Source organism: Diabrotica undecimpunctata, chromosome 3 (genome assembly GCF_040954645.1).
Source record: "Diabrotica undecimpunctata isolate CICGRU chromosome 3, icDiaUnde3, whole genome shotgun sequence".
In the NCBI taxonomy this organism is placed as follows: domain Eukaryota; kingdom Metazoa; phylum Arthropoda; class Insecta; order Coleoptera; family Chrysomelidae; genus Diabrotica; species Diabrotica undecimpunctata.
Genome location: NC_092805.1, coordinates 99,238,331 through 99,255,266, shown reverse-complemented (window position 1 = coordinate 99,255,266; position 16,936 = coordinate 99,238,331). Strand labels below are relative to the sequence as shown.

Here is a 16,936-nt window from a genome sequence, read left to right as displayed (position 1 = left end):
ATCTTCTTAAATGATATTCTGGCTTGCTTTAGTATGCCTTTGATTTCCTGAAATTTTCCGTACATAATCTTTCTATTAAAATTTAAAATTAAAATCTAAAATTAAAGAAAATAATTGAATAACGTACTATAGTGGAGCATATAAGAAAAGTGGAAATTACTTGGATTATATAACAGTGAGGAAGACGCTCGTAAAAAGGGAAATAGGGTAGAATATGAAAAATCGTCAGGTAGATGCAAGATATCAAGAAGATCAGGAAGATTAAGAAACTAAAACGTAGATATAATTCAAATAATGCGGGAAATCATGATTGAGAATGATGCCAGATGGAGCAAATTAAAAGTTTACGCAAACAACAAAGAGAGACTAGAATGTGTCAAGAAATTTAAAAAGAAAAATATGAAACTAAAGAAAGGACAAATGAAAGCAAATATAAAAATAAAACAATTAGAAAGTAACGTAATTAAAGGTTTAACCATAAAAACCAGAGACACTAGGGGCATCAAGGAAAGTCTGGAACAATTCTTAGAAAGAAAACTAGAACTGTGAGTTACACTTAGAGAACCTGGAGAAATAGGAGATAAGACATGTTTAGCAGAAATTAATAACATGTCTGACAATATACAAGTGTTTAAAATACAAATAAACTTAAAGATTCATTTAAAAATTCTTAATAAAATGCATATAATTAAAAATGGCCGTTTCAGGCTATATCATAGAACGTTTTTTTACTAAAAAGTCCATCATCAGTGTCTTATTACCAGGAGTACATGAACCAAGCCACTAAATATCTGGGTAAAACCCTTAAAAAGTTACAAAATTTATTATGTGTTACAGTTTGGTTGAAAAGATGGTGTGATGCTAAAGTATTTAATAGATACCCTGCATGACAACGTAAGACTTCCAATATATGTTGCTTCTGACCCTCAGAGAATCTCTTTAGGTACACCTGGTAATAATACAATGATGATGGACTTTTTAGTCCGAACACGTTCTGTGATGTAACCCAAAAGGGTCTTTTAATTATATACCTTTTATAAAGGATTTTTAAATAAAAATTTTGTGATTCATGGTATAAAGCCAACTACAGGAATTTCAGTTTCCCTGTGTAGTTTAAACTTAAAAATATTACGGATTATGAAATTTACACGAAAGCAGACCTGACCAAAAAGAAGAGGAAAATTCTGGCAAAAATCAGGAAAATAGCCAATGACGAGAGAAATAAGGGAAACACAACAAAGATAGGGTAAAATAAACTGAGAGTAAATAGAATGGGATGGAAATAGTAGATTGACAACGAAGAAATGATCCGAAAAAACCAAACAACTGAGGAAACGTCTGCAAAAAACTAATAGTAAATAGAGTAATAATAGATAAAAGTAATACTATATTTACAACACAACACTCCTGCTTACAAAAACCATAGACGAAATATACGAAAAGTAGTCGACTGTGGCGGAAATATGTGGTAATAAGTTATGTCTACATTACTTATTTAAGAATAGTAATGTAGATAATATAGAGCTGAATCAAATCTAAGCATCTTGATTCTCCTTCTGCTTCTTTCACTGTGACTCCTTTATATCATTATAGGGCAAGACAATCAAATATCTCAAACCAGGAACGGGAGATCGAACAGAGGATTAATAGTGGAGAGAACAAGGCACATGAAGGGACGCAAAGAGAGAAACAAAGGACGTTGGACGAAAAAATGGAAAATATAGGCAAAAATCGTACAATAGTCATTAGAGTATGCACTATAATCATTGGAACCCATAAATGGTTGTAACGTTTACAATATCATCACGTTGTGATCGTAACTTTGCGTTCCAATGATAAAAACCGTGACTGTGATTTACCACGTTAATTGACAGTTTCGGCTTTACGGACCTGAACTTTTCACGGATGAATAAAGGCCTTTTAGTTGTCGAAATCATATTATTAGTTATCATTAGACTTATATTGACAATATCCCATATCTTGGATGAACATATCTTACTTGTTGCCTCAGTTATTGGTCCTAATGCATGACAACGAAGGGCACGTATTGCTTGAGTTTCCCGAGAATTTTTACAAGAATGACTTTAATTTACGGAGTAGCCAGTGGTTAATCTTTGTGTAAACCCCATTAAGGATTTGGGAATATGCCCGATCGCCGCATTCGCAATGGTCCAACTGCATCATAGAGCATTATTCATTATATCGTTTATAACTTGCAAATAATGTCATTTTAGAAGAATTAGAAAAGTATTGAAGGAAATATTCCACACGATTCTTAGAATTATCCATTTGCATTCTAGTGTAATGCAACAATTGTCTATTGATTGTTGAAAGAGAATACACCCACTAATAAATCACAAATATAACCTTTCATTGTTGTGTAGTTGCTCTAAGTAGATATTTTTCATTATCTTTCTGAAAAAGTTAATCATTCAAAATGTTCCTCTAATTTTGTAGAGCACTAGATATGTGCGAATAGACACGTATAGTATTTTAAAAGTTTTTCATAATAGTCTATAAAAATGTTAATAAAGGATATAAACTAAGACAGTATAATTTAATCGGTGTTGACATCTGCTGGAAAACAATCGAACTATACTATTTGCTGTTTCATATAAGATCTACTACATAATATGCTATTTTTAAAACAACGTGTAGGTACATGTTTACCAAGTCATTCGATAGATGTCTCTCAATGTTGGAATTTAATAATACCGCTGTTCTATTATTATAATCGAAATAAGAAGTATTACGCTAAAAATAACTGGTTTGTCTCTATACAGAGTGTATATGAAAGTTTACGTGGATTTTATAAAAGTTTATCATTTTTCGTAAGTAATCTTTTATTTATTATACAACACACATAACGCAATATTGTTATTAGGTTAATAAGATTAAAAATAAAGTCCTTCAAAAGTAATATTATAGTATAGGTATGGGCAGTATACAATTAAACTAGACAGTTGAAATAAAAATTCAATTCTTTTACTCGTTGTGAGTCGTTGTGTTCGTATGTGAGAGATGCATTGTTGATTTTATCTAATGTTGTGTACTGCTACTTATCAATTTATTGACATCTTAAACATCTTAATGGAGGTGTTCCCAAATTTGGTATTAGAAGTTTTTTTAATTAGTCGGTATGTTTACACACATCTAAAAGATGGGAAAGGTGTCCTAAAATGACATATTTTTTATTTGGGACATTTTTGGCAGATACCATTCGAAATAGGGAACTGAAAAAAATATAACACATTCCTTTAAATACGTTTTATTCATATACTTAAACAAAAACGTCTCATCTCTATAAAAAAGTTTTTTTTTAAACTTACACTATGTTATTTTACAAACATCTATCATGTAAAACGACACAGTCATGGGGGTCACAACAAATAGTAAAAATGATAACAACATGAAAACATAAAAATATAGGAAGATAGATTAACAAAACAAGAAATCAGTCTAAGCAAAGCTCACAAATAAACTTTTTTACTTTTGCAGACACCCCCGGCACATTCACAATGTGCCCTATTATTGCATTTTATTCAACTAAATCTAAAACTCCTTAGACCGAGAATTTCAAAATATATCAATGTAAAGACAAGCCACATCATCCTCACCCTCTTCAGCTGCAAACAGATCTTCTTCACTTTCTGTTTATGGAGTGAAACTTGGCTTATTCTCATGTCTTTCCTTTTCTTCCTTTTGCTCCAAATTAGGAGTAGTTGTTAGAATTCCGGAGATTGTTTGTCTAGACATTCTTTTGCGACAGGCACTGAAGAAATTTCGTGCAGTGTAATTTTTTTGAAGGTATATTTTCTTTCGTATTGTTATCTTTCTAATCACCTCTGGTCTCATTTTCGTTATTGTGAGTGTTATCTTGCTCTTGTGCCGTTTTTTCCATAACACTACTTTCTTCTATTTCTTTTGTGACCAACTTTTTTGGTAGATTAGACGTATTTTCTTCTGTACTGCTTGTTTCTAATATTTTATTTGTGGTCTCAGCTGGTTCAAAAACTCGTCTGGGAAAATCCTTGAGTTGAGTGGTTTTTCCCGTTATCAAAAAGCCGCTTGTAGCATTTTTTGTTATTGCTGCTTTACGGTAAGCAGAATTGAAAAGTTTGCCGATTAGATTCTGTGTGATTACCCGTCCTGGATGGTTTTTTAACCATAGTGCACATTCCTGGTTAAAAAATGTTTTCAGGGGACCAAAGAAGGAGACATCAAGTGGCTGGATACGATGTGTTCAGTGAGCAGGGAAGCATAAATTAGTTATGTTTTTATTTTTTACAAATGTCAATGCTCTCGGCAATTTATGACCAAGGTGTCCATTCAAAAGTAATAAAACTTTAGATTCGAGAGATGTCTAACCAAATTCTGGAAATGCTCCAGCCACAAAACAAAGGTATCAGCTGTCATCCATCCAGCTTCGTGAAATAATCTCAAGGAGCTAGAAGGTAAAACATCTAGAAGTTCCCGTTTTCTATTTTTCCTTGGGAAAATCAAAGCTGGCAGTACAAAATTACCTATACTATTCATGCAACAGACACATGTTACATGCTGAACTCTTTCGGCGCTGGTCAACGATCCATCTTGCTTTCTTCCAGTTTTTGCAAAAATTTTTGAAGGCCTCTGTATTGTAACAAACCACTTTCGTCCATATTACAAATGCGATGAACTTCAATTTTCTCTTTTTCCCGGGTCATTTCCAACGTATTAAAATTATTTTGAAATAGAGGCTTACTAAATGCCATAGCTCTAGCTGCAGGCACAGCTTCAGGTTGTGTTAAGGATAATTCAGGATGTGACATACGAAATCCTCTCAGCCACTCTCGTCCAATTCTACGATCTTTAAATCCATTTGAAATGTCATTTTTATTAGCAAATTCAAATGAAAGTTTTTTGTTTGTAGTAGTTATCCCAAACAATCTAGACTTTAATTACAGTATGTGGCCAATAAAGTCTTTTTCTTCATCGTCCATTAACGTGGTTGAAAAACATCCCAAAATTTTTGCGCACTCTTTGATTCTTTTCCTTACGTCATTTTTACTCTTCGTCTTAATGTAGCTTAAGGAACATTGAAGAGTTTGAGTGCTTTTAACGATCCGATTCAACCCCTTTTTACAACCTCAATAGCATTTTGCATTGCTGCTTCATCCCACGAATATCTAATTGATGTTCTCTAGAATTTACCCACCATAATGTAACTAAAAAAAAAACAAAAATGATAATTTTTAAGTAAAAGTTAATTTTAGGTTTATTTGTAAAATAACATAGTATGTCACTTTACTTTCATGAATAGCTATGTCGTTTTATCAGCAACAACACGTGGTTCTTTATTCTTACCGAATTATTTTATCTGACATTCAACGACAATTCCGAGTATGTGCATCTATAGTGACTTACACTTATTTCCTAGCGTTGGTTTTACTTTAAAACAAATGGTATTTTCCAGTAGAAAACTAATTTGCCGCAAAACACATTAAATATTTTACACCATTAAAAATAACAAACCAAATGGAGCGTTCTTTGCCATATAAGACCGTGCCTGTTCACTAGATGATGCCAGTAATTTTGAAATACGAAACGGCATGTTCTTTTACATGCTATATCACTTTAGGACACCTTCCCCTACATAAGCATGTTATAGCTTTATGAACGTCTTCAATTAAAGAGATACTTCTGATGATGTCTTAAAGAAACTACTACAGAAAAAAAAATAAAAGTAAAATAGTACTAAATGCGTTAAGTAAGGATATTTCAAAATCTTAAAAAAGCATAAAACAAAAAAAAGGCAAAACTTTTCCACCCGTTTTGGTGTTATCATTTCTCGATCTTGCTTTCGGCGGTTCTCTTTTGTTTTCGTGTTCTCGGTGTGTAGATTCTCTTTGCTACATCTTTCATTCTCTACTCTGATCTCATCTTCATTTTAACACATGTACCTATGTATTTATTTCTTGAATCACTTGAATTTCTTGAATTCACTTTAAGTGGTATGTTCTGAGCGGTTCTGCGTTTGTAAGTCAATAACCATTTCCTCCATTTCTAGTCGATTTAAAATGTCAAATATCCATGGTGTTTAATGTCGCATTAGTTTCTTTTAGATAACATAATCCTAAGACCTATTTTCAAAATGATATTGTTAATCTTTGGTTTTTATAACGACTTTATAGCATTTTTTGCAATTTGATCTACATTTTAATAAAACTTACATCTGTTTTGAATTGTATTTTGTAACGGCAATCATATCAATTAGCCTATATTTGTTCACTGCTGAACGTAGATCACCCCTAAAATTTTTCACACATTGCTCTCTTTAGCTTCCTTAATCCAATTTGTGGTAATTCTCCGTATCATCCGTCCATCTGGAAACATGCCCGACCCAAGAACATTTAGCCACGGGTATTATTTCAACTGCATCCGTTACTCCTGTTCTTCTTATTTCTAAATTTCGTACTTTATCACTGGTAATACCTATCATTGATCTTTTCATAACACGTTGTGTAACTCTAGTCGCTAAAGTCGTTTTTAAACGTTATGCATTCTACTACGATACCCAACCGCGTTTATGCACAAATCTCTCTCCCTTTCTCTCTTTTCCTCTGTCTCTGCTCTCTCAGCCTCTCACTCCCTTTCTCATCCTTCTCACTCAATCTTTTTTTTGCATTATTACCGTTCTACCCCAGACGGCATCTTTTGTTTCCAAGGGGACAAAGCTGTAAGTAAAAAAATTTCTAAGGACAGCCATAAATTGCCAGTTTTTATTATTGAAAAATAAAAAATTCCATTGTGTTTTAAATCTGTAATATCATTTCCCGTAAAATGCAGTTTTATTAAAAATGCTTGGATCACAACAATTCTTATTAATGAATAGCTTATTGATTTCGACAAGAAAATGACAGAAAAAAATAGAAAAGTTCTGTTATTTGTCAATAACTGACATCGCAAGACAAGACAAATTTCAGTTCTCTTTGCTATTTATATGATGAACAAAAAGTTGGCGAATATTTCGGAAAATTGCATGAAAATTGTTTTATAAAGTGCAGTTTTTTCAAAGAAGCAGAAACTATGTCACTGATAGAAAATGAGGAAAACCCAATACTCGACAAAATGACAGACGAAAATTTTTAAAGATTTTTTTGTTTTGACCATAATTTATCGGTTGTCGAAGATGCTGATAATCAGTCAAACAATGAATCCATCCAACTCATACTGAAGCCACAGATGAGACAGAAGACGAAGATTTTTCAAATTTCGTGGAAATTCCATCCAATCCGCAAGTCGTAACCGGTTGTAATATTATAAAAAGTTTTCTAGAGGGCCAATCCAATGCCAATTTTTATAATTATTATAATTTAAAGTAACAAGTGGCTAATATTTTAGGTAACAAAAAAGAACAGGAGAAAACTACCAATTATTTTTCAAGAAAAAATAATTCATTCTGTTGTATGTATGTAATAAGAAAATGTTTACATATCTACATATTGCACATATTTCATACTTATTAGTGTATGCATGTACAGATAAAGTAACTTGGTTTTTTAATAAAATATTGAATAGATACACTTCTGTATTATTGACATAAAACGACCTTAAACCAGTGCATATACGTATGTATGTACAGTCCATCTAATTTACAAACCGTTGCACGTCATCGGCGTCATAGCCCGTGACGTCACATGATACCAACACGAAATATTTACGCGGTCGGTGTGTTCTTTTTTAGAATCACTTTGCCGAGTACACTGGCATTACAGCCACTAGACATATTTTATTATATAGCGTAGAAATAATATTTAAAGATTTCTATTAATATTAACTTAAAGAAATACACAATATGTTTCATTTAATTTGTATAAATGCATTATAAAGCGTTTTTATGAAGAACATTTGTTCGAAACACATTGTAACTGTAATCGAACGAAGGTGATATTTTGGCATAAATTGGTAACACTTATTTGACAGTTGCGGTATTGACACTTATTGTACTTTATTATTTTGAATTTTAAAGTGAATACCTCTTGTTTTATATTTTTACCTATTTAATAAAATCTGGGAATATCTGGGCCACATAATGAGAGGAGAAAAGTACTCTCTGCTTAGACTCATAATCCAAGGAAAAATCTCGGGAAAGAGAAATGTGGGACGTAGGAGGATTTCCTGGTTGCGAAATTTAAGGGAGTGGTATGGGTGCCGTTCAATACAGTTGTTCAGAGCTGCAGCCAACAAAGTAAAGATTGCTGTGATGGTAGCCAACCTCGGATAGGAGACAATACTGCAAGAAGAAGAATAAAATCTGTTCTTTTTAGAACAAAATTAGTGTGTTTTATTTTAAAAATGTCACGTAAGAATTTAAATAGTCGTTGTAAAGAGTATAATAATAATTATGTGACCTATTTGATTTAAAATGGATTCAGGATTTTTTTATACTTTGGCAACTATGTCAACTTCGATCTCTGACGTAGATAATGACGTGCAACGGTTTGTAAATTAGATGGACTGTATGTACATAGTATGTACAGCTGGTTCCTAAAAAAAACTGATACGACTGTTACTAAGATTTGATCATTTTGAGCAGTGTATTTGATTGGTCTGGCATTATATTTATTATGACAGACAAATAATAAAATAAACAAACAAACAACAAACAATTGATTACATATGTTAATTTATAAATAATTATTAGGTCTAAATTTTGATATTATTTTAAGTTCCTGCATTTTATAAAGAGTATATAAATGATAATTTTTACATAAAATATTGTTGTTATTATTTTTATTATTATTAAGAAATATATCAAAAGACTTAACAATATATTAAAGCAAGAATTGTAATCAAATTAAAAGATAACTGAGCACTATCAGAGGCAGCAAAACATTTTAACATAAGCAGAACCACAGTTTTTCTATTAATAAAAAATGGAGGAAATAAAAAATTCTCGTAAGAAATCGAGGGCCTGGAATACCAAAACTATACTAAATTTAGGTATGTTAAAATAAAATAAATATTTTGTAATATCTCTTGTAGTCTTCGGTCTATCCGTGTGAAAGGAACTATGAAATTGTCTTCTTCGGAGAGCTCTTCCCAAACCTGTTGTATACCGTGCCACAGCTCTTCAGCATTTTGAGGTATAAAATTACGCCGATACAACCATTTTATAATGACCCCCCACACATTCTCGATTGGGTTTAAATCTGGACTGTAGCTGGGTCATGGTAAGGTTTCGATGTCGTTATTCTGGAGACACTGGTTTATTATATTTGCAGTGTGAACAGGACAATTATCTTGTTGAAGGATAAAATTATTTTCTGGGATACAATTGTTCTCTATTCAGATAAGTCTGCTTAACAAAACTGCCATGAATACGCCATACCATTCTCATTCTTCTAGATGAAATCCATCCCCATACATTGGCGCTAAAATGACCAGCTGCTCGATATTTATCAACATATAGAGGATTAAATCTATTATTATCTGATCCATACACCCCAATTTTGTCTTTTTTAAAAGATTGAAAAACTTTCTCACCTGTAAATATTACCCTGTCCCAAAAATCTTGATTTTGTAGCTGATGGTTTAAAGCAAATATGTCTTGATAGCTTCTGTTGTGGTGCAAGAGCTTGTTTTTTGCTGCAGTTCGGTACCGAAGACGTGATGCTTTAATTCTGCGCCAAGTTGTTGTCTTTCTCTTCTATTCTGATTCTCTTCTAATCCCTCCAAAAGCATACGATCTTCATGAGCGGTAGATATTTTTGGTCTTCCAGAACCTTCTTCTCTCCATCTTTTATTAATATTAAAAACTGTTATTTTGCTTACGTTAAAATGGTTCGCTACGGCAGATAATGACCAACCATCTTCTAATTTCGCTACAATTCTTGCTTTTAGTTCTTTGAACAGAATAATTTATCTGTAAAATTTTAAGATTTGGCAGTGACAGTGACAGTATGTAAATAATAAGTATTTATCCTTATAAAATACACCGCTCAATTTTCTAAATACGCTTTAAGAGTCGTATCAGTTTTATTAGGAACCAGCTGTACATAGTATGTAGTATTAGTACTTATGTTCGGTTGACTTATTTCTTCTAGCCACCAATAAGCGGTTATTAGAATATCCCGGTTATCGGAATATTTTTCTTGACTATTCCAAAATGCGGGTTCGCCTATATTTTTTTATTATTTTTAACAAATGGTTTTCAACAATGAGTACTTTGGTAAATGGGTTCAATTCCCGCAGTCATTACAAAGATGGAAAAAAATGGTTTTATGATATCGGTTGTCCATTATTGTGGCATGCCGTTTAGTGGATGCTTGACTCCCGTGAAAACAATAATGGGTTTCACGGTCAGTATTATCACTCATCCTAATTTTTTCGCAGGACTTTGATAATTCATTTTTATAGTAACAAGTTTCCTTTCTGATTTTTTTTTAGTGGCTACGTATGCTAATGTAGTTTTTATCGTGAGTACATATTCAGAGTGATTCTTCAAGAGTTCCAATTAGACATTTTAGGGAAACTTGACATAATTAATATTTGAAAATTTACGATAAGGGGTTTTTAGATATGCAAATTAATCTAAAATATTCAGACCCTATTACCACTTCAGGTTATACGAGCAGTTGACTAAAACTTCTTTATTTTAAATATAAACCCTCTGTATTACTACGATAGAACTGCTCTTCAGGATTCTCTGAGGCGATACAAAATACTAAATCGTCACCTACCTATTACTTTATGATATTCTGCTATTTAAGGAATATATTTTTAACAGTAGAAAAGAAAGTAGTTTGGAAACAACTGCTCTTTAGATCCAAATAAATAGCAGAAAAATAATTTTAGAAGAGAATAAATAGAGTTAAAGGTGTAGGGAAGGACTAAGATAAAAATGTCGAAAGTTAAATATAAAAATATATAAAAACAACTAAAACGAACATTTATTAAAGAATTAAAATACTAACACATACATAACAGAAGAATTAGAAAGGGTACGCTCTCATGTCCGATGCTTTTTCATCGGTCATATTCTAGAAATATTTTTGTTTTGTTTTGTTTGCACCTGCGATATATATTATCAAATCAATGCAACAAGGCCCATTATTGTTTTCTGACCTGGATCCTTCATCATTGTCATCCAGCTTTATGCGTCCAAAGTTGCACATAGGCCTCCCCTAATTTCTTTCAGTTATGTCGGTCTTGAGCTTTCTGCAGCAATTTCCCAGCGATTCTTTTGACGTTGTCTGTCCCTCATGTAGGTGGTCTACCTCGTGCGTCTTCTGTCAACTCGTGGTCTCCACACTGTCACTTTTTGGTTCCACCGCCATTATTCATTCTGGCCGCATGGCCCGCCCAGTTCTACTTCAGGTATGCTGTGCCCTCTATGACATCTGTGACGCCTCTCCTTCATTATGTCTTCGTTTCTAACCCTGTCTGTGAAAGTCAGAGTAAGTAGCGAGTGTTTTCTTCTTCTTTGAGCTACTCTGAGTTTGGTTGCTATAGCCTGGGATAAAAAAAGTGTTTCGGCGCCGTAAGTCATGACTGGAAGCACACATTGGTCCAACGTCTTCTTTTTCAAATTATTTGGTATGTTTCTCTTGGAGATGTCTGAAAGAGCTCCATATGCTGACCAGGATCCTTAACTTAACAAAATTATCGAACTGAAAGAGAACTGTGACTCCTAAAGACAAACGAAAAATGTGGATTGTTTGTTAAAATTAAACGCCCATGGGACAAATTACTTGAACAAATAAAGTAAAATAAAATTAAAATGTATATATCACTTGATCTTTAAAGATTACAAAAGTTGGATATCTATCTATAAATAACTTAAATCTCACTTATATAGAAAAGGAAAAAATCACTATTACTTCAAATTATTTCTAATTAGAACATCGATAAATATTGCTAGCATAAACTACCTACAGTTATACCCTGAAGTTAGGTTTTTGCAACTGATGGATAGCAATACATGACGTAAATCCTTTGTGTTTATATAATAATTAAAATATTCCATGTAATTCGAAACGGAACATAATTAGGATTGCGCGAAACTGCATTCGGAGAAGCGCGCTATTGGAAAATTCGCGGAAATGCATTCACTATATAAATTGGGAAAGCCGATCCGCAGGACAATGACTACACAAAAATGTGTGTTGAAAATACACTGTTTTCGATAACTTTATAAAAAATAGAAATCTACGAAATTTTAACGATATTATTTGAGGCAAAATTGTTACATAGAAGTGAATTTACCTTTGTTTATAACGTTTACCTATAATGACTCCGTTATTTGACTTTTTATATCTATTACCCTCTCTCTTTCTCTTAATTCTTATTTATCTAAAAGTTATTATTGTGTATGATCAAGTATGATAGTCCTATAACTTGACAAATCGTTGCTCAAGTTTTTCACTTTGAATCCATTTTATCCACCTGTTAAAGTCTATATTAAGAAATACTTTTTTTAAAATGCCATATCGCTACTGGATATTTTTATTTTTGAACTTGCTGCTCTAAACAAATCAATCGATCTGCTTTGATATCAATCACGTAGATTCTTTAACAAAGAATTCTGCCTTAGGCCAACAGATCTCTTCTTCTTTAAATCGTTCTGTGTACTACGAGTCTCAAAATTTCCTTTTCCTACTTGTATAGTGGCGATTGTCACTTGTATGGTTCTGTTTCTTTACTAACCCTCTCCAGTACCTCTTTATTTGTAATTCTATCAGTCCATAATATTTTTAACACTCTATGGAATACTCTATGGCATAACGAGAATTCGACAGCCTTGTTTTTTTTTTAATTTCATTTTTATAGTGTCCAAGTCTCAGCTTCTAATAATAATGTTGAAAATATATAACACTGAATGGTACATAATCTGATTTCCAAATTAGGAGTGAGTTCATTCGTATAAATGCTGATCTGGCAATTTCTATTCGCCTATTTATTTCTACAGTATGATCATTGGTTTCATTGATCAATGTTTCCAAGTATTGATACGTTTCTGCTTGTTCTATCATACCATTAATTATCAATATGTAGTGTATATTTTGTGGTCTTTTTGTACTTAGCATATATTTCGTCTTTCTTATATTGTTTATAGTAATTCCCATTTCAGAACTATTCATATTTAAGCTTTCGATTAAATGTTGCAAATCTTCTATACCCGTTGCAATGAGCACAGTGTCATCTGCATATTGTATGTTGTCAATTAATTTTCCTTTAACGGTAACTCCCGCTTTGATATTATTGAGCGTGTTTTGAATATGTCTTTAAAATATAAGTTAAACAAAAGTGGCGATAAAACGCATCCCCATCTAACTCATCTTTAGATCCTTATTGCTTCTGACTGGCATCTTAAAATAATCAGCAACCTATATTAAAATGAGGACAGGGTATTCAACTGAGCAAAGACGTTGTAATAAAGCGAGGTGTCAGGCAGGGATGCGTTTTACCGTTTCTACTTTTTAATATCTAATTTAAAACAGCCCTAGAACGTCTGAATATAATTTTCGCAGATAGCATGCAAGATGACATTAGTTTCTATGGTAGCAGAAACGACTTAAGAATATGGACTTAATTTTAATACTAAAAAAAAACAAAATTAAAAAAAAAAGTTTTTAATGAACACCTTACACCGCCACAATTAGTAATCAATCCACAGCTATCTAACTGCTACATCTATTTGAGTTTGAGTACTATTATAAACAAATAGTAGGATCATTGGCGTGGAATTAAACAGCACGTAGAGAAGGTTAAAGCGGAAAACACACCTAAGCGATCACGATGCGATGGTGTTCACGATGGCGACCGCGATTCGACTCGTCTTTAACAAACAAATGGATCAGCAATGCTGGCGTTCAAAGGAATTTGTGCACCGTTCTGACGGCAATTGCGGAGATATAATTAGTTTAGCGTTCAGAACACAGCAGTTTGCGGTAATCACTGGTCGCGTCGACGCAAATAAAAATGGATATTGAAAAACTTATTGAAATTGTAAAAAATATGATATATTATTAGATCTGTCCCAGAGTTCGTCGTTGTGAGATCCGTCCGTCTGTCTCAGTAGCTATGGTATTCTCAAGACTACCTTTTTGGTCAGCCCTGACCCCACCTTCCACTAAGAGTTGGTTGCCTAATCTCCTGTGGGGTTGCTTAAGTTTACTGGTGTGTACCAACCTAAAGATAGGAATTGAGTAGTAGAAGCTAAGTGATGCCAACAGGATACACAAGATACACTTCCTCTTTGGACACGTAGTTTGAACTGCATTGAACATATTTGAGCGGAAATGTCCAAACGTTTAAATCAACTCAAGCCATCTAAAACTTTACAACGATTAGTTACGAATTACAAACAATTTGGAAATCCATACCTTAAAATGTTTTTGATAATTTAATAAGTACATTCCCAAAGAAACTAACAACATTAAAAAAAGCCAGAAGCGTCCCTACAATGTACTAAATTGTTTATAAACGTGTCAATAAAATAATTTTGTTATTATGACTTTTCCTGAATTTTTCAATGATTTATTATTTATTTATTTTATTGAAATTTTTGTTAATTCTTTTTTTCTGCCATGAATAAAGTTTGCGTTTAACATATATTTGACTTTTATTTCTTTCGAACTTACGTGACCCACCTAACATAAATATTTTTCAAATATCCATTTCAATTCTTGAGCAGTGTAGTTTTAGTTCTACCAAAGAACGCAAACACGCTATCGTGGCATCCTTCACTGCACTATAATAATATAATATATATTATGCATGCATAGTAATTAAATAACTTTATTGAGGTACCGCTTACTTTCTTTATCCTCTTTAATATATTTTTTTCGTAGGCTGCGATAACTTTCGAAATAAAGTTCTTTAGTGGCTATTAAATTATCAAGATAGGAGATCTGGTAACAAAATATTTTACTATCACTTAGGAGGTCAGGGTTCGCGACTAGAGCAAACCAGAATGAGTTAATTATGTATACGGATCAAGCGTTGCACTTGGTCGCTTACCTTCCTGGGATACAGTTACCCTTACACGAAACTTACATTAGAAATTAGTTATTTTCTCTTTTTTTTTATGATGTGTCAGTGACTTAATTATTAAAAATGTAGGACCGGCGTTATTTTGTAAAATTATTTTAAACAGGATCATCTGACAAGTAATAACTCACACAATTTACCCACACCTACATATTCATCAGTTTCAGTCCAAAAACCTCACAATTACCTCTTTGCCACTATAAACAATCTTTTTTTGAACAATAAAACTTACATTCTTAAATTTTTTAGCAACTGAACTAAGGTCCTAGTTTACATATTTTGATGGAATTCAGCGACATAATCCATAATTAAAAATGGCAAGCGGTTGCTATTTTATAAAGGAATTCTGAATGCGATCAGAAATGTTTATTTGTATAGGTGTCGTTGAAGATAGCCTGAAACGGTCTTTTGAATAAAGTATTTCTTGCCATATAATCCCATTGAAAATTATAATACAAAATGCCGCCAGTCCTCTATTTTTAATGGTTAGCTATATTAGTTCAGTTATCCAAAAAAGAAAAATATTAATTATAAGTTTTACTTTTCAGAAAATAAAATCTGCATTAATTTATTTTGTTTATTCAAAATTATTTTACAATATGTTATCACTTATGGCTGCTGCATATATCTTTTTAAATTTTAAGATAGTATTATCTTGCGATTTCGCTTGCGTGCCCCTGCTTTTACTGCATAGCTTTCTTTTTTTGTCCTTTTTAATATGAATACGAATTGATACGTTGATAGTAGGTTTAAGAAACGTATTTATCGATATATTTCTAATGTTATGTATTACTCAATAAAATAACGGTAGTTATGTCGATGCTGAACATAAAAAGTATAATTTATTGTAAATGTCGATAATAATGTAAACATTAAAATGATGAAATTGTCACAATTATTTTTTTATTTTCAGCAGAATTTTAATTATTATTTACCCTATTTCACTCCTGTTATTTTTTCTTTTACTATTAGAATAAAGTTGGTTCTTCAATCTAATACATTTTTCAGGTTCCGGGAGACAGAAAACATTTTGGAAAGATCGTATGTACTTTTTGTGTTTTTAGAAGATTTTTTAGACTTACGATGTCTGCATGATCTTTTTTGTTTTTTGTATACTACACAAATGTGATTGTGTAAACAATTTTATTTTGAAGTAGAGTAGATACCTCATGTTTTGAGAATGTCCCAAATAACGTTGGTTTTTGGGTAATTTGTTTTATTGTAAATAATTAAATTGGTGTGGTTCCGTAATTATTGTTATTCATTACTTAATCGAATGAGTATTCATTTGACTTCCGTCAAGTAAACATCGTGATTGCAAATAAATAAAGCCATAATAAAAGTGATAATTAAAAATCTATTGTGATAAGTTATAAAAGTTTAATATTCGCAAATAGATCGTTAATATGTTAAATTTTTAAATAGTCCCTCTCGGACCATAGTGTGAGGTAAGGAGAAAATTTAAATGTGATCATACAACAAATGAGAATCCAAATAGATACACTACAAAAGAAAATACAGAGGAGAAAAACAACACTAAAATAATTATATAGAATATCACACAGACAAGAATGACCTAAGTAAAGAAACCGAATGGATTCGAATTCAAAACACAAAATAAGGAGGGCCAGCGACTCACCCAACTAAAGTACGGCCCCACTTCAACCAACAAATTAGTAAATCAGAAGAATTATAAACTAATTGGAATGCACAATTGCCGGATTTCACGCCTTGTGCTTGGCGATACAAACAGGTCCAAGTGGTAGTCACAGAACCGTACCCAGATCTCTACGCCGGGCTCTGTTATTTATTATACAATAATATATTGATAAAATAATTGCCTTCAAGTAGCCAAATAAGAGGTATGAATTTAAATAAAAAGACCTTAAGTTTTTAGCGAGAA

General features: G+C 32.3%; 1 protein-coding gene across 9 annotated transcripts in view; it reads left to right on the top strand.

Annotated features, from left to right (window-relative positions):
* dnc (phosphodiesterase dunce) overlaps window positions 1-16,936 on the top strand; it is a 760,818-nt gene that overhangs the window by 444,681 nt on the left and 299,201 nt on the right. For 8 of the 9 annotated variants that reach the window (XM_072526397.1, XM_072526398.1, XM_072526404.1 and 5 more), the window contains one exon: window positions 16,042-16,074. The exons of the other annotated variant lie outside the window; for it this stretch is intronic. In XM_072526397.1, the coding sequence (XP_072382498.1) occupies window positions 16,042-16,074 (33 nt within the window). The remainder of the gene's footprint in view (window positions 1-16,041; window positions 16,075-16,936) is intronic. 9 annotated transcript variants of the gene reach the window in all.